The 25,671-nt window shown below is 40.9% G+C and overlaps 2 protein-coding genes across 3 annotated transcripts in view; one reads left to right on the top strand and one right to left on the bottom strand.

Annotated features, from left to right (window-relative positions):
• Positions 1 to 212: 212 nt before the first annotated feature.
• ak2 (adenylate kinase 2) lies at positions 213 to 17,845 on the bottom strand (the record flags this gene model as incomplete). 2 transcript variants are annotated; one of them, XM_083982179.1, is made up of 7 exons in its annotated part: positions 17,646 to 17,845; positions 14,450 to 14,575; positions 10,976 to 11,086; positions 9,186 to 9,280; positions 7,245 to 7,317; positions 4,174 to 4,393; positions 213 to 447 (listed from the first exon to the last, which is right to left on the bottom strand). In XM_083982179.1, exons 1-7 carry the CDS (start codon positions 17,742 to 17,744, stop codon positions 440 to 442), a joined length of 732 nt encoding a protein of 243 aa, XP_083838305.1. In that variant the 5' UTR covers positions 17,745 to 17,845. The 2 variants fall into 2 exon arrangements, with proteins under 2 accessions (XP_083838305.1, XP_083838304.1); XM_083982178.1 differs by lacking the exon at positions 213 to 447 and having other exon boundaries at positions 4,148 to 4,393.
• Positions 13,736 to 25,671, top strand: part of LOC310993785 (uncharacterized protein) — a gene marked incomplete at its 3' end in the record, with an annotated part of 95,599 nt that continues 83,663 nt past the window's right edge. The window contains exon 1 of the mRNA XM_083982265.1: positions 13,736 to 13,813. The remainder of the gene's footprint in view (positions 13,814 to 25,671) is intronic.

Genomic DNA, 25,671 nt, shown 5'->3' with positions numbered 1-25,671 from the left:
GATTGAATTGTTTTAAGTCCCTAAAGACAATAGAAGTATTGTATGTATTCAAGGTTAAAGCAGTTATTGTTAGAGTCCAGGGGCTGAGTAGTTATAAATATGTAACCTTTTAAAACGGTTAAGTCTGTAATATTCATTTCTCAGCAGGAGATCTGGGTGAGTAAATAAAAAAATAAAAAATAAAATAAAAGCATGACGCAGACAGACGGTGATAATTTAGAAAAGCATCAGATTTATTGGAGGGGAACAAGAGGAAGACGGCTCAGATAGAAACGTGCTGACGACAAGAAGCTCCACAGCACAGCGCGGTTTATCCCGAACTCACACCAAGTCTTAATAAGACAAACACCCCCCCCCCTCCCTGTCTGACCCCCCCTCCATCTGTCTGTCCAACCACCGAGCTCCTTCTGCAGCGCCGCTCCGTCGCCTCGGTGGAGACTCAACCAGCTGGAAGAGAAGGAGGAGAGAGAGAGGGAGGGAAGAGAAGTTCTGGGTCAATCACAGAAACAAAATAAAACAAAATTAAAATAAAAACATGATGCCAACTCTGTTTCCTCTTCTGTTTTTTTTTTGTTTGTTTTTTTGGTCGTTTAAAAGCTGCAAATGTCAAAAGTGCCGTGACGTCCGTCCGTCGTCTCACAGTGAAACCAGGTCGGTCGACTCGTTTGCCTCCAGGTTAAAGTGCAGAGTTTAAAATTCACATTCATTTAAGGACTAATAAATAAACACATTTACACACAAATGCACAATAAGTGACAAAATGATAACAATAATAATAATAAAAAAAAAGGAACAGGCAGAATATTAAAGCAAATTTAGCATGAAATCGCCTGGTTGTCTGAGCGGCGCCTGCTGGGAATGCTGAACATCTGCCCATGTTTTTCATCACAACCGCCCCGGGAGGAAAGAAAACACATCAGTATTCAGAGGGAGGAGCAGGTAGCGCGGTCGGCATGAGAAACACAAAACACCAGGTGACTGCAGAGCAGGACGGAGGAGGAGGAGGAGGAGGAGGAGGAGGAGGAGGAGGAGGAGGAGGAGGAGGAGGAGGAGGAGGAGGAGGAGGAGGAAGAGGAGGAGAGGTCAAGGTGGAGCAGAGGATGAAACATCGTCACCAACACCGATGATTAAAGACAGATTGACTGATTAAAAAAATTTCCCAAAGTGACAGGAAATGTGAGTCAAAGAAAAGTGCGGAGCTGAGAGGAAACTATGAGTTTGACTCCAGCTGCGTCCACACGACTACGATTAAGAGTCACTTTTACTACGTTGTTTTCACTCTGGAGCTTTAGCATCTGGAAACTGAAGTTGGAATTTCTTCATTAGATTCAGTTTCACTCAGAGTTTCTACTAAACTCAGTGCAGTTACTGTAACTATGACTATTCAACATGACCAGTAGTTCAGAAACCACAGCTTCTCTCATCTGGACACTGAAAACAGAGACATGATCAGGTCTCAGTCAGTACGTTTACATGCACAACTTAAAAGGGACAACGAGGAGTTTCTATTCGGTTATAAAAAAAGTCTCATATTAATGTGGATGAATCTACGTTACCACTTGTTAATGGTCCATTTTAGATAAATCTATGGTTTTTTGTTATTATTAGTGGTGGTGGAAATGCTGGGCGAGCCGACCAGCGTTTCTTTACTTTCGGTTTCGTGGCGAGTCATGAGAATAACGCCGCCGAATCTCCGTTTATGGTGGGAACTACGACGGTATGTGATCGTCTTCCAACCTCTGACTTTAATTCTTGATGAATGAAAACATGAGTCTGTCTTGCACCGGTCAAAGAATTTCACGGTGCGGAGGCTCATAAATGTAGTGTGGAAACACTTCACTTTTCCAAAACTCCTCGTTGTCCCTTTAATCGAGCTAGGCACTAAATTCGATTTTGGCGCCTAATCCAACTTCTGTCCTTGTCCCAGTTTACGTGCAACTGAGAAAATCAAATAACCGACGGGAACGTGTTCTCCTCCTCAACACCAGGTGGCGATGATGCGTTGTTTCAACAGGTTAATACGCCCCCTTCTTCGGTTGACCGGTATTTTCAAACAGCCAGATGGTTCATCGTACAGCTTTGTTCATCTCGTACGTAATGTGCGCGTTACTTATTGTGCAGATGAGGTGCACGCCATCCCTCGTGGTCATGGTGATTTCGAGAGGCAGACAAGAACGCTGTAACGCTACAACAACAGCTTCTGCCACCGGCTTCCTTGGATGTTTTTGTTTCGGGGTCTAACGCCAGCGCGGAGGATATGGAGCATGAACACACGCGTTGTCCAGTTAAACTCTGATTAAGACGTACACATGAGCCGGAGGAAGTCAAATTCCAATCACATCATCTGGGCGTCTTAATCGGAGTTGGAGAACTCCGATATTAGTCGGACTAACGCGTTAACATGCACTCAGCTGTCCAGTTCTAGTCGGACTAAGGCAATAATTTGGTTTTCTCAAGTGTCATGTAAACGTACTTAGTGAGCGAGGTTTATTTGGGTTCTATGATATTAGATCAAATTGTAAATTTTATGAATTTCTTATTGTTATTGTAGATGGAGATACACATTTTATTTTTCCTCCAGAAATAAATCATTTAATGCAAATTCTCGTTCTCTAATGTTTGTATTCATGGATATTTTTGGAGGCTTTTATTTTGGCGGAGTGGAGAGGACGACATGCAGCAAAGGATTGTGGGTTGGTTTCAAACCCAGGCAGCTGCTGCTCCTGTGAGGACTGTGAAGCAGGTGACGCCCCCTACTGGTCTGTTCTGATCTGCAGCTAAAACACTCCTCAGGATTTTGTTTTAAAATAAAAAAAAACATAGTCGTGTGGACGCGGCCTCATGTGTTAAAAACAAAACTCAACATTTCTCAGTCTAAAATCAAACTTCACATTAAAAAAAAGAAAAGTGCTTCATACATGTGATAAATTACATTCCAGTGCAGGTTTTGTAACATGCACGATTTAACATTAAACACGTGTTTCTAAGAATAACATCAGAGAGAGAAAGAGGAAGGAAGGAGGAACAGGAGAAACAAAAAAAAAAAAAAAAAGGAGAAGCGTTGATTGGCTGAGGAAACAATGATGTCACTTCCTGCTTCATTCTAACTGTGATGAGTGGAGCTGCAGCTGTTCTGGGATCTGCTGTTCACTGGAAACACATTCACTTCCTCTGCTTCCTACAGACCAGAGGTCAGAGGGGGAGATGATGCAGGAAACCATGACGACGCAGAAAAAACATCTGCTGATTTGGTTTCCCAATTAGTTTAATCTAATGATGTCATGTTTTTGTTTTAATATGTAGTTACTCATTTCTCATTTCTGTTTTTCTATTGAACTGTGTAGAACTTCAAGAGAATTCACTGTTTCAGATCAATACACGGTGTTTCTCAAAGTCAACTTAAATCATTGTGATCAATGAAAATATTTTAATATTTGTGAATCGAGTTGCTCTAATTAAAACAACACATTTTAGATAATGACTTTGTTATTTCAGCTTCATGCATCATTTTATTTTCCTCTACACTGTCACTGCAAGTTTAGATGGAGAGATGAATATACTGTATATCCATCACTTTATATCCATCCCTCTGGTTTTCTGACCTTTCATATAAACAAACTGCACCCAGTGTGAGGACGAGACAGTTTAAAGTCAGTGGACGTTTAAAGTTCGGCTGCAGTTTGAGGAGGAAAAAAAAAAAAAAAAAAAAAAAAATAAATAAAGGGAAAAGAAGGAAAAGTCATCGATTAAACAAGAGCGACCTTCGTCCACTACGGCAAACAACATGCAACACACGTCACCGGGTTGAGAACAGCAGCTGTTGGAGGCAGCGTGTGGTGCTTTAGGCTCCGCCCCCTTTTGATTTCACCTCTCTAATAAAGGTCAGAGGTCGAAGCAGCAGCAGTTTTTTTTTTTTTTTTTTTTTTTTGCTTAATGAGACGTGAGCTCCTGTTTTTACAACAGGGATCAGATCAGAGGCGTTGAAGTGGGTCAAACCTCCTGAAACGTCTTCCACACTCACAGCGCCGTTACATTTTGTTGCCACGTGTTAGTCGGTCGACTCTTGTGTAAAGTTCCCGCCGTGAAGGAAGGTCGAGGAGGAAGAGGAGGAAGAAGAGGAGGAGGAAGAGGAGGAGGAGAGAGGTTTTTAAATGAAGAACACGTGGTCTTTACAGGCCGTGGCGCGGGCGGCGGTTTCCGTGGCGGCGGTGAAGGCGGCCACGATGGAGGCGAAGACGACGTTGGGCTTCTGGGCGGCGTCGACGGCGGCGTGCAGCCCCCGCGCCTGGTAGTAGCGCACCAGCGGGACGGTCTGGCGGTGGTACGCGTCCAGGCGGGAGTGCAGCGTCGTCTCGTTGTCGTCGCTGCGGCGCATCAGCGGCTCGCCTGTCAGCTGGGAAACACAACACACACACACACACACACACACACACACACACACACACACACAGTCAGAGTCAGAGCCATGACATCATCTCAGAGACTAGACCCATTCATGTTTTCCTCCATCAGCTCCTTCAAACTTATAACTTCATTAAATTCAGTTAAATTAAATCTCCGCTCCCTCTTCCTTCTTTCATCCTTTGTTCTTATCGTTCCTATTTTACCTTCTTACTTTCAGGATTATTACTGTTCTTAGCGCTATTGGCTGCGTTTCCCAGATTCGTTAAGAAGCTCTTAAGTGCTAAGATCTTCTTAGGAGCGCTCTTAAGAACGCTGTGAAAGAAGAACGTGTTTCCCAGAGTCGCTCTTAGATTAAGAAGATCTTTCACTAAGAAGGAAACGTAAGATCGAGCTGACCCACTCTTTCGAGTCTTCTTAGCGACCAACGCTCACTTTTTCAAGGCAAATCAATATCACACTAAGCAAGATATTTAAACAGTGCACATCGTATGTTTAAAACATTTTAAATTATGTGCCGAAATAAAAAATAAAGAGATAAAAAATAAAATAAGAACAATTATAACCTAAATATGAGGAATAACATGTGCTCTGCACATCAGGCACACAAATAAAATGAATCATCATGAATATCATTTATCATAATTTTTTCTGCACGTTCCACATCTGCATGAACATCAAAAACACAACCGTTCTTAAATCAACCCCTAGTGTCGCTGTTGCATCGTGTTTTTACGCAGTGGGCAGCTTCTTGGTGTGGTGGGGGCATCGCAAGCAAGTGTAGTGTCACGGAGTGTGGCAGCCGTGACACCGACTACGTGACACTGATCCTCCCGTGCCATTTTATAGGCCTACTGGCACCAAAAAGACTGTCACACATTGCACAAACACTCCATTGCCTAAATATATATGTATATACATATGTATAACATTGATCATGATGATGAGAAAAGAAAAACGTGTTGACCACCAAAATAATTTTCTATTGGGTGGATTCGAACCCAGACCACAGCAATGCTTCAACTTGCAGTGGGGATACTCTATGAAGTGAGCTATTTACTACCCTTGTGTTACTGAATTATTGTGTTTTCATCCTCTCTAGAGTTGTCTGGCTGTAAACCAGCCAGCCCCTGCCCATGTTTTTATTTTTTATTTTCACACACATCAATCACATGTCACGCAGCCGTCTGGCCGCATCATTACGCGGCTGTGCCGTGTCATCTACCAACGCGGCAACAACAGCGGAGAAGTTTCTAATCAGGCCCGCGGACCTGTGTTAACCCCGTGTTTGACAAGTGGAAATTCCGTTTTCGGTTTATTCATCGCCCGTCGGTGCAGCTGCGCTGGTCACTGTGTGTGATTTATGCGTGTATTAGGCGGCGGGTGATATAATAATCGATTTGCCTGGCATCGATTGATTCAGTTTCAGTACCGTGGTGGTGGACAGCTCCCGTTAAGAGCTTCTTAAGAAGCTTCTTAGGCGTGATCTTAAGGTTTTCCTAAGAAGGCAGTTAAGAACGCATCTGGGAAACACCCGTATCTTAGCGCTCCTTCTTAGCCGAACCCTTCTTAAGAACCTTCTTAGGTCCTTAAGAAAGATCGAATCTGGGAAACGCGGCCATTATGAGTTATGTTATGATAGCTGTCTAGCTAATGCTATCACAGCTGTTATCCTTAATACCATTTATACTGTTATTATCATTATGACCAATGTTACTATCATTATTCTTGAATTTCTTTCTTTTATTACTGCACTACACCTGAATTACACACATACACCTTGTGCACACTGTGTGTATCCATTGCTGTATGTCTGTTATGTTGTTGGTCTTGTATCTCACAATAAAGTTAAAAAAAAAAAAAAAAAGAATTCAGTTTGGGGGGAAAGTTATTCAATTGTAGAGTAATTAAAAGTTAACTTTATTTACTAATCACTGTTATGGCTTAAAAACTAGGTGCAAAATATAAATCAATAAATGTGTATCTACTACACTATAAATATTGTTTATTTCACTAGTTTGAATTTAATTTAAATCACATTTTGTTCCTGAAATCACCCCTGAATCCCCCCGACTGCTGGGATCAGAATAATCCTGTTTTCCCGATCCTACTAAAAAGTTTTGAATGACACAAACTGAGGGTTTGATCCAGATTAAAACCAAGATTGGATTATGCGATCTGATCTGGTCTGTACTGATCTCAGAATCCGTTTCTGGTTTTGAAACGACACATTTTCAAGATTTGATCCGATTCCATGATCCAAAATCCGATCAGATAACTTTTGAACAACTGGGCGCTGGTGATCTGAGTCTGAGTTTAAAAGTTATTTTTTTAAACTTTTACTCCCAAAACATAATGTTGGAAATTTACTTTTGATTTCCCTTTCAAGTTACTTAGGTTTTACTTTAGTATTATTATAGTAATAAAACAGCCTCAGTTCCCTAATTAAACAACCTTTGCTCTGTTTTATGCATCGGTTTAATAATTTCCTGAGCTGCGACTTTAAACCTCGACTTTCATCAACCTGTAAAACCTTTTTTTATTCCCGTTCATAAAGTCGGAGGTTCGTTCGACAGTTTAGTCTTCAAACTCACATTTACATTTATATATATTCTATTTCTTTCTCACATATATTTTATATATGTATTAATCTTCATTTCTGTCTGATCCTCTTGAACGACGACGCGTTGCTTTAACGTCCAGCTGAGTTTAATCATCCAGAACATTTCTCTACACGACACTCGTCCTCCTGCTTCTGTTGCTCTTTGCTGCTTTTTTTTTTTAAGTAGGTGGCTCTTTAGCCTGAAGCGGTTTCTAAGTGGGTTGATCGTCAAACTACTTACGTCATCCTTCATGGGCTCTTTGGGGGGGTTGAACTCCTCGTGGTACGAACGGCCGCTCGGCTGATGGATTAGTCTGGGGAGACGGAGGGATGAAGATGGAGGACGGGACGGGGACAGAGGAGGAGGAAGAGGAGGAAGAGGAAGAGGACAGATGAGGGTCAGCAGCCACAGTGACTCACTAACTACTTCACCGTCCTTTTCAGATCCCACGTCCTGCCCTTGTCCTACTTGGGCTGCAGCGAGGCGACAGCAGCCACTTATTGTGTCAAACCAGGACAAACATCACAAAAAACAAACCCATACAAAAGGTTTTTTTTGTATTTTTTTTTTTCTAAAAGCGGCTGTGACAACACGTGTTCAGGTGGAGAGAGGTCTGTGAAGGCAACACGAGGGGTCAGCTTCACAATCAGAGCACGATGGCAGCAGGTAGTTATGTAAATGAAGCTGCAGAGACGAGTTATAAAACCTGGAAACGACGACACAAACGTTATAAAACTGAAGCCGATGCAGTTTTAACGTATTTATTTATCAAATCTCTACTGATCTGAGATATGAATCAATCAGTCCTCTATTTATTCTCTCAATTAATCAATTAATTCTGGTGAATAAACACAGGTGGAGCTCAAACTATTAAAGCAGAAGTAAGTGATATATTTGTGTTAATATAAGTCTTAAATAGTTGTATCTTCCGACAGCAATCACTTACATAGAGTGTTTGGACTGAAACACGGGTCTGTCAGTCACTCTGCTCTGCTCTGAGCCGAAGAGAAAACATTTATCGTATCCTACAGTTTTTATCCAATGAGGAGAGAGAACGGCATGCAGGGCTGTGTGTGCAGCCAAGGGACGCCGTGAATGTGGCGACGTAGCGACGAGGACTGTTATGGTGCGTTCAAGGAAACTCGTATTTTTCCGACCGTGAAGTGGTACCAGTTCGATCTGGTACGAGTTCACAGGTCGGAAGTTACGAGTGGCCGTTATAGTGACTTTCACCGGTAAAACAGGTCGGAAAAACACGAGTGGGTTGCCTGGAACGCTACAAAGTCGTAAGTTGTGACTTGAAGCTGTAATTTACGATTTCAAAAGCCTGCCTGGAACGCAGCATTAGCGAAAACGACCGGACCACTTACTTCTGCTTTAAGTTAATTTAAAAAATGTTGTAATATTTTGAGTAGGGATGCATACCGGTAGTTCCTCTTCGGTTAAACATTTGACATCTCAGCACGACGCAGAATATAAGGAGTTGTTTTGTTAAATTTGAGACAGTATGTGTGGCAGTGTCATGTTTAAAGCACTTTTATTAAATGTCAGTATATGACAGAGTTTTACTGAAATCTTGCAGTATGTTTGGCAGTGCCATGTTTATAAAGCACTAATGTTAAATGTCAGGGGGCTAAATGACAATTTTGTTAAATTAGTCTTTGTACTGCAGTGAAACTTGTCAGTCACCGATGTGTAAGAAAAAACATACTGAGGAATGTTTATTTAAATAACAGATGATATCTGTGAAAAAAAAAAAAAAATTCAAAGTAACTTTATGTGAAATCGATACTTGGTATCAGTGAGTACTAAAATGCAAGTACTCGTACACTACAGGTTTTGGAAAAAAGTGGTATCGGGATTCAGGAGTTTTGATTTTGATGATTTTCGGACATAATCATCAAAATGAAAAAAAAAAAAAAAGGTTTGAAATATTTCACTCTGCATGTGACGGATCTAAAAAATTAAACTTTCACTTTTAAGAATGAATTTTTCCAAGAGTTTCATTAGCTACAACTGTAACGTGACGGAACAATGTTAAAAACAGCTGTAAATAGTAAATAAATAGTTATATACATTTTGATTTAGTGCTATTGAATTATTTAAATAGTCATATATCAGCAATTTTTCTCACTCAGCGGAGACTGATAAACATTGATTGATCGTCTCTCTCTCTCTCACCTGCCACAGATCCTGCGAACCAGCAGAGAGTCGTCGACGGAGAACTCGATCACAGAGTCGAGCTGCTCGCGTCGTTTCTCCAGCAGGTCGTCCAGCTGCAGGAGAAACAAGACAAGAAGGAGATGAAGTTAACTGTAACTCTGATATGTTCAATAAAACAGGTCAAAATCCTTTATACTTCTACTTAAAGGGATAGTTCAACATTTTGGCAAACTGGCCCATTGCCATAATCCCTATAGTCATAGCAGTAGGTTTGTTACCTTTAATTGTCGGTGCAAGCTGTTTTTAGAACGGCGGAGCAGAGCCGTGAGTTGCTCAGAGCTACGCTACGGAGGCTCATTATGGGATTTCTTGGTTTCCCTCATCAAACTCATCAAATACACAATCCAACAACTCCACAACGCTCTGGTGGACAAGTTGTGACCTGCACATTCACCACACTATGAGATAATAACACAACGTTACCACACAGAGTTGTTTTAGAGGGAAATTCATGTAAAAATGCTGATGCACGTTGCCTTCAGGGACAGTTTTTCATCAACAGTCTCTGTATTTCCCTCTAAAACAACTCTGTGTGGTAACGTTGTGTTATTATCTCATAGCGTGGTGAATGTGCAGCTCACAACTTGTCCACCAGAGCGTTGTGGAGTTGTTGGATTGTGTATTTGATGATGACGACATTTGAAAATGTTGAACTATCCCTTTGACAACATAATTTGCAACAGGTTATTATTTCACCTGTTTTAATATAAATATATGATCCGTTTCCATTTAGTTTGTTAATTTGCCAAAACTCTCATCTTTTTTTCAGTTTGTACAAAACAAAAACTTGAAGTCTGGATTTTTCCTCTTGATTATGAGCTATGACATTTTGGATTTTTATTCACATTGTAGATAAACTCACTAATTATCTGTTTTCATCCTAAAAAGCTAAAAGGTTTAACTTTATTACAACACCAGTTTGGTCTTATTTATTTATCTCATTAGTGACCATGGTGATTAGCAGCATTGATCTGAGACTAATTATAGATGGAGTTAGATAACTGTGCATGAATCATAATCTGAGACTCCAGTCTTCCAGTTTTGGTTAAAAAATAAATAAATAAAAATTAAAGCTGTATTTAAGATGCAAATTGATGCATGAGCAGTTTGTCTCATTACACCGTGGCTTCTCTCTTCAGCTGTTACTGTGACCTGAGGAAGTTTAATTCATAGTTCAACAGGATTTAGAGCGTTACAGTAGGGCTGGACAATTATGGAAAAAATAATAATTACGATTATTTTGATTGATATTGAAATCACGATTAATAAACACGATTATTAATTGATTTTGAATATTTATTGAGCCACCAAAACTCAACTTTAAATACAGTATAACTTCAACTGAGGTTTCACTACAGGCTTCTTCTGGCTTCCGTGATGAACGAATAATACCAATACCAATGTAAAAACAATAAATAATCCATATCCAGTGCCATTTCACTACTCGGATACCAGTTCACTGTGCTTTTACAGCACAGCAACTTGCATACACGCTGCGCGGCGGCAGCACATTAATCGTTTTTCTTCGATTACAGTGTTTTCATGATCATGAGAAGCCAAAATCATAATCACCATCAAAATTCGATTAATCGTCCAGCCCTACGTTACAGTGAGTTTAAGTAGTGCAACCAGGGGAAACGCAGTGACACGTTTATCTCTCTAAATGTGAAACGACTCCTTTAAACTTTCTCCTGCGAGTGCTGAGTTTTCCCTGGGCCAGTGAAGGCACCACCCGACGGCGTCCTCACCATCTCGGCCTGTTTGACCGTCCGGGGGAAGCCGTCCAACAGGAAGCCGTTCCTGCACGGCGGCGTGTCCAGATTCTTCTCTATGAGCTCCACCACCATCTCATCGCTGACCTGCAGCACAACAACAACAACAACAACAACAACACATGGGTCACATGGAGCAGTAGACGATGTTGTGTTGTGTTGTTCATGGAGGCGATCGGAGGAAACGGCGACAGACGGACAGACGGAGAGAAAACAGTTCTGAGAAAATCACAATGAGAAATGAGTCACACGCTGAGACGCTGAGGAGGAGAGTTACGCAACAGCTGCACACACACACTTACTGCACTTACACATAAATACACAACAAGACACAATTATCTTCATCCGAGGAGACAAAACACACAATCACCTGCATGTCCTGTGTTTACACCGAGCTCTGACATGTTGTTGTGTCTCACTTCAGAACCCAAACACAGTTATGTTTGGTAACACTTTGTAATAATAAGTACACACTATTAAAGCAGAAGTAAGTGATATTTTTGTGTTAATATAAGTCTTAAATAGTTGTATCTTCCGACAGCAATCACTTCTATAGAGTGTTTGGTCTGAAACACGGGTCTGTCAGTCACTCTGCTCTGCTCTGAGCCCAGGAGAAAACTTTCCTTGTATCCTACAGTTTTTATCCAATGAGGAGAGAGAACGGCATAAAGGGGCAGTCCTCTCTGTGTGTGCAGCCAAGGGATGCGCCTGAATGTGGTGACGTAGGGACGAGGGCTGTTATGGTGCGTTCAAGGCAACTCCTAACTCGTGTTTTTCCGACCTGTGAAGTGGTACCAGTTCGATCTGGTACGAGTTCACGGGTCAGAAGTTACGAGTGGCCGTTATAGTGACTTTCACAGGTAAAACAGGTCGGAGAAACACGAGTGGGTTGCCTGGAACGCTACAAAGTCGTAAGTCGTGACTTGAAGCTGTAATTTACGGTTTCAAAAGCCTGCCTGGAACGCAGCATTAGCCAAAACCACCGGATCGCTTACTTCTGCTTTAATAGTGTGTACTGCAGAGAATCTACTTCCCGTTTACTCCAGCTACTTTGTACTACTAACTTATTTCCATCTTGTTCATCGTGTATTTTATCTATTTATGCTTTATTCTTGGATGTCTGTATTTTGTTTTTAATGATGATGATGCCACCAAGCTGGAGCTGCTAAACAGCATTTCATTGTTTTTAACAGTGACAAATAAATTATTTTCTACTCTATTTCTATTCATTCTATTGCTTTTTTATTATGTTTTTTGCACAGATTCTGCATGACACATCTGTTTCTGTTTCTTTTTTTTAAATGGAAAACCTCAACCTCAAAAAAATGACAAATTTAAACATTTTCAAAAACAGACATTTTAAATTTCCAACTTGAACTCCGGCTTCGACTTCTAGTGACGAACGCAACAACATCATGTTGTGTTACCGAGCAGAGAATCTACTTCCTGTTTACACCGGCCCGCACACACTCATTGGAGGTGAACGATGATGTGTGTCGTGTGTGTATTATTTTCTTTTTACTTTATTATATTTTTGCACAGATACTGCCTGTAACATCTGTTTTGTTTGTTTTCTTTTTTAATTGAAAACCTCAAAAAATTATTCACTTTTCTTTTCTTTTTTTTTTTTTTTACAAATTTTCAGAAATTGACTTTTTAAAAATGAATCTACTTCCTGTTTACACCGGCTCGCCCTCTCTCAGTGAAGGTGAACGATGATGCGTGTGTGTGTGTGTGTGTGTTTTCACAGGTCGTTTCTGGTGTAGATGAGTTGAACATCCAGACGGATCTTTTCAGTTTAAAATAATAATAATAAACCTGATAATGTTAAAGCAACAACCTGCTCACACGAAAGACGAAACACAACAACAGGAACAGACATGTCGGCTCTTTTCCTCCTACACAAGTCCATGTGCACAGATTACACAATGCACGGACACACACACACACACACACACACACATCACGTACAGATCGATCATGTAACGCCTGCAGGGAGAATCTGATTGGTCCCAAATTCATTCTGCTGCTGCTCCACAAACAAACACACAGACAGAGGAACAACGAGTCCAGCAACAGATGGTCCGGCCCCCACAGAGACACAGAGAGAGACAGAGAGAGACAGAGAGAGCATCTCAGCATCACCGCGTCGCTCTGGGATTAGATGGAGAAACTAAAATCCACAGAGGAGCCGTGGAAACGACTCAGAGACGCCGAAACAACCGACTGAAAACTGAAGATTCAGTTCTTTCTCTGTCACTTAAAGCAGATATCAGCTTCGCGGCCGTTTCGGCTAATGCTGCGTTCAAGGCAGGCTTTTGAAACCGTAAGTTACAGCTTCAAGTCACAACTACGACTTGGTAGCGTTCCAGGTAACCCGTAGCTCGTGTTTTTACCATCCTGTTGTCTGTGAAAGTTCCCTATAACGGCCACTCGTAACTTCCGACCCGTGAACTCGTACCAGATCGAACTGGTATGACTTCACAGGAAGGAAAAACACAAAGTACGAGTTTCTTTGAACGCACCATGAGTTAGCAGCCCCCGCCCTTGTCAGGCATCAATTGGTCCTCGTGCTACGTCACCACATTCACGCGCATCCCTTGGCTGCACACACAGCCCTTCATGCCGTTCTCTCTCCTCATTGGATAACACTTGTATCCCACAAGGAAAATTTTCTCCTCGGGTTACAGCAGAGCAGAGTGACGGAGAGACTCGTGTTTAGGCTGAAATACTTCATGTAAGTGATTGCTGACGGAAAATAGGACTATTTAGGACTTATATTAACAAAAACATTCCACTGATATCTGCTTTAAAGTCAAATGTTGAAGCATTTCTCACTTTTAGTGGCTTTAAAATGTTTGCCACAATAAAAAACCAAAGTATTTTTATGTCTTTTCTGTTGTATTTATGTTGTTTTTACTAATTGGCTCTTAGTTTTCTCACCATTTCAGCTCTTTTTTTTTTTTTTTAATGTATACATTTTGCACAAACATATCATTTAGAATAGCATGAACAATTATTATGATTGGGATGTGCGAAGGGGAGGTATGAAACCCAAAACGGCTTATATGAAAACCTCACCCATGAAGAACATATTCAAAAACCAAATTTGTTACAAGTAAAGACAAGGAAATAAGGAATAATTAAATAATAAGATGATAATAAAAAATAAGTTTTAAAAAAAGTTAGTGATTATACCGACAATGTAGGGAAAAAAAGGAAACATACATACATACATGAATGAATAATGCAAAACAATAATGATACATGTGATAATGAGAAGAAAAGCAGCGAATTCAAAAACACTTAGTAAAACCTAAACCATGTGGGACCACGAGGGGCCGTGGAGTCTACGGAGCCTCAGAGGGGCCAAAAGGACAGAGAAACAAAAACACACAGATCGTGAGAAGCAGAACAGATGAGAAACAGAAACAGAAACGGAAACGTTACCAGTTTTCCGGCGTCCATCGTCGTCTTCAGCCTCTTCCCGAGCTCGGAGCCCGAGGCCACCATCGCCCGCAGCATGTCGCCGGTGGCCAGGTGGCAGACGCAGTACTGCTCAGCGAGGCGGGGGGCCTGGGGAGGAGGAAGAGGAAGAGACGGGTTAAACACCATTAAATAATAAGAGCTTTAGTATTTGTATTTTAAAGGGATAGTTCAACATTTAGTCAGATTCTCCTCTCCCCATAACCCCTATAGTCATAGCAGTAGGTTCATCACCTTTAATTATTGACCCCTTGCACGTGACGTCACGTTCCACTCGCGATAGCTCCGGACGCCATGATGGACGGCAAAAGAACAGTGAACGTCAATGTAATTCAATGGGCGCGTTATAGTTTTGTGACATACCGGGGTTGTAGGGTTTCCCCTCCTTTTCCACTGAGCTGGTTCGAGTGCTGGTTCGGAGCTAGAGCCTGACTAGCACCGGTTCTTTGCTTTTCCACCGCTTAAAAACCGGTTATTGGTTCTTAAAACTGGTCCCAAGCACCAACTCCTTGCTGGGCTAGAGCTAAGAACCGGGGGCTGGCCACTGGCGGCGGGGTTACATGAACAACAGGACCAGTGCGAAGATATACAGACACATTATCGATGCCATTATAAGTTAGTTTATCTACAGTGTATAGTTGATGTAAACACAGTTGAAGCTAACTAGCTGAGCTACATGCTGTGGCTAACAACAGCTAACGCTCGTAGTAAACATAGCACCGTCACAACGTAGTTGCCGCCGTCGGATCGCGGCGATTACAACGAAGACGGCTTCCTGTTTTCTTTTATTTTTCAGCCGGGTTTAATCAGAGAATGATCACTAATTATACAGACGTCGGGTCAGGTCTTCAACACCCACGGGTCGGACCAGGTTTTAATTTCCAGGTCTGTTAACTGTAGTTAGCAGCAGCAAAGACAGCAGCAGCTGCTGTATGGGGAGTGTGGCACTGACTTGACGTTAACTCCTTAGCAGTGGAAAAAGCACAGAAAACTGAGATATTCTACGGTGAATAACAAAAAAACAAACATATATTGCAACGGATGAGTAGATATTCTATTTTAAATAAGTGATATTGCTGTGAGGTTGTAGTGTGAAGTGATCGAGCCACATTGTTGGACGGCACCATACACAGTACATTATCACTGAGCACTTTCTGCCGTCCGTCATGGCGTCGCCTCTCGCGTCACGTTCTAATTGTGACGTAGCTGCAAGGGGTCAATAGTAGGGCTGCAACGAGAGGCATATTTTATCTGAATATTCAAAAGGTAGTTCCGGCTGTATTTACCTCTAAAACAACTCTGTCTCGCAATGTTACACGATTATCTCATAGCGTGGTGAACCTACTGCTACTGCTGTGACTATAGGGATTATTTATGGTGAGAGGAGAATTTGCCAAAATGTTGAACTATCCCTTTAAAAGTTCATCTGTTTGCGCAACTTCCTGTTTAAGTGGCAGAACCGGACTCGAGGTGGGCGGAGCTACCTGCCTCCACAGGTGAGGTTAGAGAGAAGAGGGGAAGACCAGTGACTGTGTCATCATCATAATAATAATAAAGAAAGTATCAGCAATTAGTTTTCACTGTGAAGCTGCTACTGATAACAATCAAAGCTAATTACAGTAATAACTATTAATGACAGTTCACTGGAATCAAAATATTCTGAGCAACAAATGTGAGGAGATTCAGTTTTTCATCATTTCAACGAACCACAGAGAATCAGAGCTCCAGTCCAGACTAACACTTTGTACAGTGGCCCCCTAACTTAACATTTCAGGAGGACAAGGAGAAAATTTGGGGCGTAAATCAACTTTCAAAGCAAATATTCAAATTTCCTTTTCATTCATAATGCTCACACACATCGGCCTGACACCTGTGATGACAGATTCCTGATTCTTTGAGTCGTCCCTTTCACATTTCACAGTGTTTAAAGAAAAGAAAAGAAAAAAATTAGGTAAATGTACTGGTTGCACAGACAGAACTGATCCGGGGTCAGGTGGGTCATGTGGTCGACTACAACACGGGTCAAACCGAGGAGACAAATCCAGGCCGAGGGGCGTTAAGTTTCAACATGTGCAGCTGATCTGAGAGCAGACAACGATGTGTGGAGGTCACAGTCACACTAACAGACCGACACCACTTCACCCACATCTGCGTTGGTGTCGCAACATCCAAAACTGAAATTCCTGCATCATGCAAGTGTGACGCTGGATCATTCGTCTTCTCCTCTACTGCTCTTTGAATAAACTGTTCTGTAGTTCTGTCCTGGTTTTCCTTCCTTCCACCTGAGCTTCCACTGATCCCAGACCAGCTCCTCCTGACATCCTGAATGAGAAAGAGCTCATTGTTCCAGATCTGTGAAACCTTTCCTCTATTTATTAAAAATAGACAAAGTGCATCTGACCTTGTTCAGATCAAACTCCAACAAACTTATTGAGCCTGGATTAGACTAGATCAGATTAGAGGAGGAGAAGTCTGATCATATCAGACCTGGACTGGATAATAAAAAAATAAAATAAATGACAGACTCACAGTCTTAGACATTGAACCAGGCTTCATCCAAATTAAATATGTTAACAGGTGGACTGTGATGACAGGTTCAAAGACATTTTCAGTTTAACGCATTCTTATTCTCTTTATAAAAAACGCTGAAAACTATGATAATATCACTGTTTTTTCTTCTTAATTTAAACCACATTAAACCAGATCAAGATGAAAAACTCAGTCAATTCAAACTCAAACAATCCTGACATAAAGACACAGTGTACAGACAGTGTCAGGTTTGTGGAGACCGGACGGAACCGAGTCTGAACTTCACTTCGGCGTCGTTTATTACAAATAAATTAAATAATAAAAATGTGTTAGAAGAGAATATAAACCCAGAGCAGCTGCTAAACGAGCTAACTTTTTGGTTTACTATATAAAAACACATGGTAACAGCCTTGTTTATGTTTTTTTTTTCTTCTAATGTCTCCGGTTTGTTCTGGTGATGAACTTCATCATGTAGCTGGAGCTGAGGTGATGAACACATCAACAACCCGCAGGTAAATCCAAGGTAAGGTTACTTAGCATTAGCATTAGCCTGTACCATGCGCTTTACACTGTGTTCTGCAGCTAGCGGCTAACAGCTAACAGCGGCTAACCGTTAGCTCCGGGAGTTCACCTGAGTCCCCTTCCCGGCCCCGGGCGGGCCCAGCAGGATGGCCCTGATCCCGTCCTGCACGTCGGCTATCGCCTCCTTCAGCTGCGCGCTGGGAGCCATGGTGACTTGGACCGGGACAGAAACTTTAACTTTCACCGAAGTCCGACCGAGCAGAGTCCGAGACCGAGTCCTGCTGCTGACACCGCAGCCGAAAGGACGCAGCCCCGCCCCCTTAACGCACACGACGACCAGGCCCCGCCCCCTCCACTTGGAAGACGTGGCTTCTGATTGGCTGTCGCGCGGCTCTGTCAAGGGTTCTGCGCGTTGATTGGATGGAGAAGAGCGTGACGCCACATTGTGTAACATCCGAAGGAGATTTCAACGATCCGTATTATTTGCTACTATGTCAATCCAGAAGACCGCGCTCTTGAACATGGTGATGAACTTTAACATAATTTATGCAAATTTCTTTTATTCACAAACAAAAAATCTCTCAATTCTCTCTCAAAACCCTCTTTTTGTTGTGGTTTTGTTTTCTCTGTGTATTTTTTATTTTATTCTTTATCCCTTTTGTACCCTTCTTTGACTTATTTATTTAACTTGTCTTTAAACTATATATTTTAATGACCTATTATTACACAGTGCTTTGAATACACTTGATAAATCATACATAAAAGTATTTCTTATGCAGAAAAAGGACATTACATTATTGTATTAAAATGCTGCAGCTGATGGAAATTATAATAATTTACACATTACACACATATGTTTTTGTTTTGTTTTTATTAAAAGGAGTAATCAGCAAATTAAAAATAGTGAATATATATTCAATATCTGAAACTGAATATATGTATCTATATATTTATAATCAATCTAACCACTTTGCTAGTTTCACATTAATGAAAGAAAATGTAGGCTGCTAAATTAAACTAGACTAAGTTTCATCACTTCCTCTGTTCAACCCTCCTCAAACTGACCAACAGACGTCAGTCTGAGAGTCTAGAATATACCAGTAAATGACTTTGTCTGAACACTGAGGAAGTGAAACACTGACACAACTTGAGGAAATTCTCACTGACTACGACAGGAGGTTTTTATCTTTAGTTGTGTTTAAAATTCTCTGAAGGTCACACAGCAAAATGCCTGAAGCTGAAGTCCTGTACAGCAACGTCCAGTATGAGAGAGGAGCAAGGAGACGCACTAATGGTGAGTCTTTAATATTTTTTTGTCTTATCGGTGCAGAATGAAATCAATCCTAAAGAAAGTGAAATGTAAACTCTAAATGCTTCAAAAGTTGTTTCTTGCTTTATGCTTTTGAGATGTGAAACATTTCAACGAGCATCTTTCCCAAAGTCACTTTGAGTTCTCAGTTGTTTCATCACCTGTTTGGTTTTATGTTGCAGCGATCACTTCCTCATCAGATGTATCAACTTACTATGGGATCTTCGGAGGTGAAGCAGCTGCAGAGCTGCCAGGTCAGTAACCAACAGTGTGGAGTCAAGATGAGGCCGTTACCTGATCGATAGAAAAATAATCCAATAATCATTTCAGATATTTGTGGAGCAAAAATAGTAAAAATTCAAGAATTCACATTTCTTGAATGTGAATGTTATTTGGTTTTCCTAGTTTTAAAATAACATATAATTTACAATCATATAGTAACTTATTTATTTAGATGTCACTTTGCACATCTTAAGCACTTTTTTTTAAATTAGTTTCTAATATTTTTAGAAGAATCATCATGAGATTAATTGATCAACATAAGTTAGTTGCAGGTATTTAATGTATTAAAGGAAATATAATAATCACGTTTTTAGTATTACTTAACGTGTTCATTGTCCTGCACGTCAAAGCAAATTCGTATTTCGTATTCATATGTGAAAATTCAATTTATCTCTGAGTGTTGAACTGTAGAAAAGATGATCACAGAACAATAAAAACAGCTGGAATCAGAGGAACTGGTGTAGATACTGTTAACACAAAAGGTAAAACACGTTTACAAACAAATGTACATTTGCAACTAGTAGGCTGCAAAAAGACATTAATTCTCACGCTCTGCAGTCGTGTTCACACTTCTCAGGGGTGTGATGTTATCTTTGTCTGTGCTTCACCATCACTTCCTCTGATTTTCTCAGAAACTCAAAAAGAAGAAATGACCTGTTAGTTTGTTGTTGATTTTAAAGTAGTGTCATGAGCTGTGTCTTTGCTGTTGGTCAGTCTCCCAGCAGGGGGCAGCAGAGCTGAAGGGACCAGCACAGGTGAGACGGCGGGACGTGGCCCTCCTGGTCCTCAGTCTTCTCCTGGCAGCTGCCGTCAGCGCTCTGGCTGCTTCCTGTGAGTCTCCACTCTTTTCTCTGTCAATAACAGATGATTCACACGTCAAGTAGCTACAGACAAACAACATCTGCTCTGTGACACCAACAACTCATCTCTCTACAACCTCCATCAAGTCAAACACTGTACAAAACCACTCAAGATCAAACTGGATGTTCAGATGTCTTCTCCTCCTTCTTCTTTCTTCTCAGTAAATCAAAACGTTCAAACTAAGGACCAGCTCCAAAAGCTGCAGTTTGACCACGAAGCTCTGAAGAGAAATCTCTCAGGTCAGTTTGTTCACTTTTATTATTCAGACAGGTAACTTTTTGTACTGTCATATTATATAATAAGACTACTGATTCTTTTCAGGCCCTGAGTTTCTCTCACTCTGCTCTGTTTTTTTACAGACTTGGAAAATATTAACACTGAAATTACAGACGAGCTGCAGAAGAAGTCATGTAAGGACGATCTGGAAAAGATACAGGAAGTTAGAGTGTAGTTACCTGATCGATGCCTTGTTCATCTCCTCCAACAGATGAATCATGTCTGCAGTATGAAGGAGACTGGGAACAACATGGAGGACGGTGCTACAGGTTCTCCTCCATTCGTTTATCCTGGACCATGAGCAGGAGGATCTGCAGAGATCAGGGAGGAGACCTGGTGAAGATTGACAGCAGAGAGGAGCAGGTAGAAAACACAACTTTATGTTTCATCGTCTCAGAACAGAAACATCTGAGCAGAGAGAAAATCACCAAACGTTTCCTCTTCAGACGTTCCTGAAGAACAAAGTTAAAGAAAAAAAGAAACATGATCGTGAGGTCTTCTGGATCGGTCTGACGGACTCAGACAGAGAGGGAGACTGGAAGTGGACAGACGGCTCAACACTGGATGAAAGGTTTGACTCTTTATTAAAAACATTTTTTTCATTTCCAGGTCAAAGTTTCCTGTTGTTTCTGATCCAGTTGTTTCTGCTCCTCTTCTCTCAGCTTGAGTCTCTGGGGCGACAGTGAGCCGGACGACTACAAAGGGCAGGATCCTGATGGACAGGACTGTGTCATGATGGGAAATGAGTGGAACGATTTTTCCTGCAAAGGTGAATTCAGATGGATTTGTGAGAAACCATCAGAACAAAAAGGACAGCTTCAAGTCTGTAAATCAGTTTAGCTTTAACAAACTTTGGCCTGATGAAGTTTGTGTCGTGTGTAAATAATTCAGATTTAGATTCTTCAAGACAAGTAAAATCTTACCTTTAAACGGTTTAAAGAAAGAAATTGTTTTGGTTTTTAAATTTTTACTTTTACTACATTTTCATCTCTTTTACGTTTAGTTGAACACAATTCCTCAAAATACTCAAACCAGCTTTAAATTCATTCAATGTTTCTGATATTCTTCTTTATTTTTTATTTTTTTTTACAATAACAGATGAATGAAGAATGTTTAACTCATTTCTGTGATACATTTAGATCAATTCCTAATAAAAACATTTACATCTTCAGTCACTCTAATATGTGATATTATTTTCGTCTGTTCTGCACCATCACTTCCTCTGATTCTCCCACAAAGTCAAAAATAAGAAATGACCTGTTAGTTTACTTTTAGTAGTTAAGTAGCAGGAAGCAGCTGTGCACACACTGATCCAGGTGTGACTCTTCCAGATGCAGGTGAGCAGAGCTGAGCAGGAGCCCCCTCCCCACAGTGATTCACCTGTTCACTACACTCACAAACCTTTTCACCACAGCAGCAGCAGCAGCAGCAGCAGCAGCAGCAGCTCAGCTTCCTCTCTGTTCCTCTCTGGTCTCATGAGCTCAGCGTCGGAAATAAGCGGGGGCCATGGGCCATTTGGCCCCAAATTTTACCAAGAATGCCCCCAAAAATCATGATCCTGGGGCCAAAATTGCCCCCAAATTTTCAAAACAAATATATTTATATCTATACATTATCATAAATTTATTTTCATTAATTTACCGTCGCACCTCATTATTCTCCTGATGTAAACGAGATTGCGCTGATACGTGAGAGTCATGTGACAGCGGGGCAGTGCTGCAGCTGCTGTGCTGCGATGGACCTGATCAGACTGGCGGTGGCCCACCACAGTGAATCCCCCCGAAAGCCCCAGCAAATAATAGCCTACATCGACAAAAAGTTAAGTGGCAAGTTGCACCTTTTCGTCGGCTTATTATTTGCAGGGTTTAAAAAAAAAAAAAAAATCTTATAACGTCACTGCAACATGCGGCTCTCAGTCCTTGTCGGTGTTGTGTAGTTAGAGCTGTGTCTCCCTCCTGTTTCCCAGGTGGGAGGGGGACAATAGCCCACTTAGGGCTGGGTGATAAAACGGTAGAAATTGTGAAATAACTTTTCCTCAATAGAAATATGAGACATGGTCGATAGGTTTCATTCATCCATGTTTTGGCAAACAATACAAATAGCCAATGATATTGAGAGTTGCGCCGTGCCGAACCAATCATGTGGCTGGAATAGAGCCAGTCAACACGTGTATTTGTTTGGGTTGCTGCAGACGGGCACATCAGCTGACACCGCCGGTAAAATAAAAAATAAAAGAAAGAGAGAGAATGAATGTTGTCTCAAAAGAAAAAGTAAGGAGAACTCGGACGAGTGACTGAAAAGACGCGTGGTGCGCAATGGGGACACCAGGCAGTTGGAGTGGACCGTGGTCACGGTGCGGCCGCTCTGCTGCTCACAGGGCCGTTACTAGGAATTGTGGGCCCCCTGAAAGAATACTAAAGTGGGCCCCTGCCCCCTCACGTTTCCACTTTTTTGCTTAGACTACATATGTATTATCATTTTTTTATTTAGCCTACTTTGTTTTGATGCTAATGCAGCATTACTATGAGTATTAGTCAGGGTCTTATGCAGAATAATTCAGTTATACAAAGATTAGACTACTGGGGTTTTTTGTGGGCCCTACTGGGCACTGCATGGGCCACTAGAATTATCATCACCTTTCTCCCCTATAGACCCTTTCAGAGAGTATAAACAAAGACAGGTGTGGCTCATTAGAAAACGCTCTGGTACACTAAATGGAATGGAGCCTTAATTAGTATCCTTGGTAACACCTGTCTTTGTTTATACTCTCTGAAAGGGTCTATACAACGGCCCTGGCTGCTCACCCCAGAACGACTGTTGAGTTCACAACAGCCCCCCCACATCGCCCAGCCCTACCTACCAGTGATATTCTCATATTACTGGTAATATCTAATATCTAATATTGACCAACCATAACTTTATATAACCCATTATTTATATCGTTTATAGACTATGATAGGCGTTTATATAGCTTATAGTTTGTTATTTATATATATATATATATATATATATATATATATATATATATATATATATATATATATATATATATATATATATATATATATATATGAAATGGCCCCCAAGTATTTTGAAAATGCCCCCACTTTTTGGACTATGGGGGCCAAAATTGCCCCCAAAATATTTTCTTAATTTCGTACCCTGCATGAGCTGTGTCTTTGCTGTTGGTCAGTCTCCCAGCAGGGGGCAGCAGAGCTGAAGGGACCAGCACAGGTGAGACGGCGGGACGTGGCCCTCCTGGTCCTCAGTCTTCTCCTGGCAGCTGCCGTCAGCGCTCTGGCTGCTTCCTGTGAGTCTCCACTCTTTTCTCTGTCAATAACAGATGATTCACACGTCAAGTAGCTACAGACAAACAACATCTGCTCTGTGACACCAACAACTCATCTCTCTACAACCTCCATCAAGTCAAACACTGTACAAAACCACTCAAGATCAAACTGGATGTTCAGATGTCTTCTTCTTCTTCTTCTTTCTTCTCAGTAAATAAAGGAAGTAAGGAAAAAAGGAAAAAAATAGCCCCCTTGGGTGTATTGTTTTCTAGCGTTATTGGCACCTTAGACTTTATTAAATCAATGAGAATTAAACATATTCCTCAACTAGGATTTCTTAGGACTTTTAGTATGTTGTTCTGGACACCTCATAGAAATGATGTATGGTGAAAAACATTCTGTTACAATTAGTCTATCGGAAAAATCTATTTTGCCTGGACTAAAAGGTTTTTCCAGGATCTCCTCTTTAGATCACTAAACTGGACGTACATATGTCTTCTTCTTCTTCTTCTGACTCTTCTTCCTCTGACTCTTCTTCTCAGTAATTCAAATTTTTCAAACTAAGGACCAGCTCCAAAAGCTGCAGTTTGACCTCGAAGCTCTGAAGAGAAATCTCTCAGGTCAGTTTGTTCACTTTTATTATTCAGACAGGTGAAGACTGATACAGACATGAATTATCACTTAATGTTTCTTCTTTGAACAACAGGAATTTACAACAGTAAAGAAAATAACGTATTTTTCTTCATATTATATAATAAACTGTATGATGCTCTTTAAATGATTTTATCCTCATGCATTTTGAATCAGCCTGAAACCAAGACTTTGTAAATAATAACATTGAAATTACAGTTGAGCTGCAGAAGCTGCAGTCATGTAATGAAGATCTGGAAGGAAAGGTCTCAGGTAAGTTTGTGTTTGTAAACGTTTAGAGTCACATTTAAGTTATTCTTTCTCACCTGATGTAAATCTGATTTCAAATTTATCTCCATGTTTCTTCTCAACATTTTGGAAACTAATTTTCTCCTGATAAGTGAACAAACACTGTTTCACTGACAGATGCAGGAAGTTAGAGTGTAGTTACCTGATCGATGCCTTGTTCATCTCCTCCAACAGGTGAATCATGTCTGACGTATGAAGGAGACTGGGAACAACATGGAGGACGGTGCTACAGGTTCTCCTCCATTCATTTATCCTGGACCAAGAGCAGGAGGGGCTGCAGAGATCAGGGAGGAGACCTGGTGAAGATTGACAGCAGAGAGGAGCAGGTAGAAAACACAACTTTATGTTTCATCGTCTCAGAACAGAAACATCTGAGCAGAGAGAAAATCACCAAACGTTTCCTCTTCAGACGTTCCTGCGGAACAAAGTGAGAGAAAGACGGAAACATAATGGTGAGCTCTTCTGGATCGGTCTGACAGACTCAGACACAGAGGGAGACTGGAAGTGGGTGGACGGCTCAACACTGAACAAAAGGTTTGACTCTTTAGTAAAAACATTTTTTTTCCATTTCCAGGTCAAAGTTTCCTGTTGTTTCTGATCCAGTTGTTTCTGCTCCTCTTCTCTCAGCTTGAGTTTCTGGGGCAAGAATCAGCCGGACGACTCCAAAGGGCAGGATCCTGATGGAGAGGACTGTGTCATAATGATATATTGGTGGGTGGATTTCACCTGCAAAGCTGAATACAGATGGATTTGTGAGAAACAAGCAGAACAAAAAGAACAGCTTCAAGTCTGTAATTCAGTTTAGTTTTAATGAACTGTGGTCTGATGAAGGTTGAGTCAAAACGATGGAAGAGCAGAGAAACATTTAAAGGACCACTCCCTCATTTAGAGACTGTAAATAATTCATATTTCTGATGAATAATATGAATTAAGTCTTTTCTCAGCTTCATGACAAGAATAATTCTTAACTTTAAACGGTTTAACGAAAGAAATAAGAAAGAGTTTGTGTGTTTTTATTTTCATATACAGTATATACAAGTATTTTAATTTTTGCTTCCTTTTTCTGCTCATTTTCATCTCGCTCTAATTTTAGTTGATTGCAAAATACCAAAATACTCAAACAAGATCAAAATATGTTTCTAATATAGCTTTTTTTTTTTTTACAATAACAGATGAAT

Source organism: Trachurus trachurus (genome assembly GCF_905171665.1).
Source record: "Trachurus trachurus genome assembly, chromosome: 11".
NCBI classification, from domain to species: Eukaryota; Metazoa; Chordata; class Actinopteri; order Carangiformes; family Carangidae; genus Trachurus; species Trachurus trachurus.
Note: the sequence above shows the minus strand (reverse complement) of the source record. Positions and strands in the feature narration are given on the sequence as shown.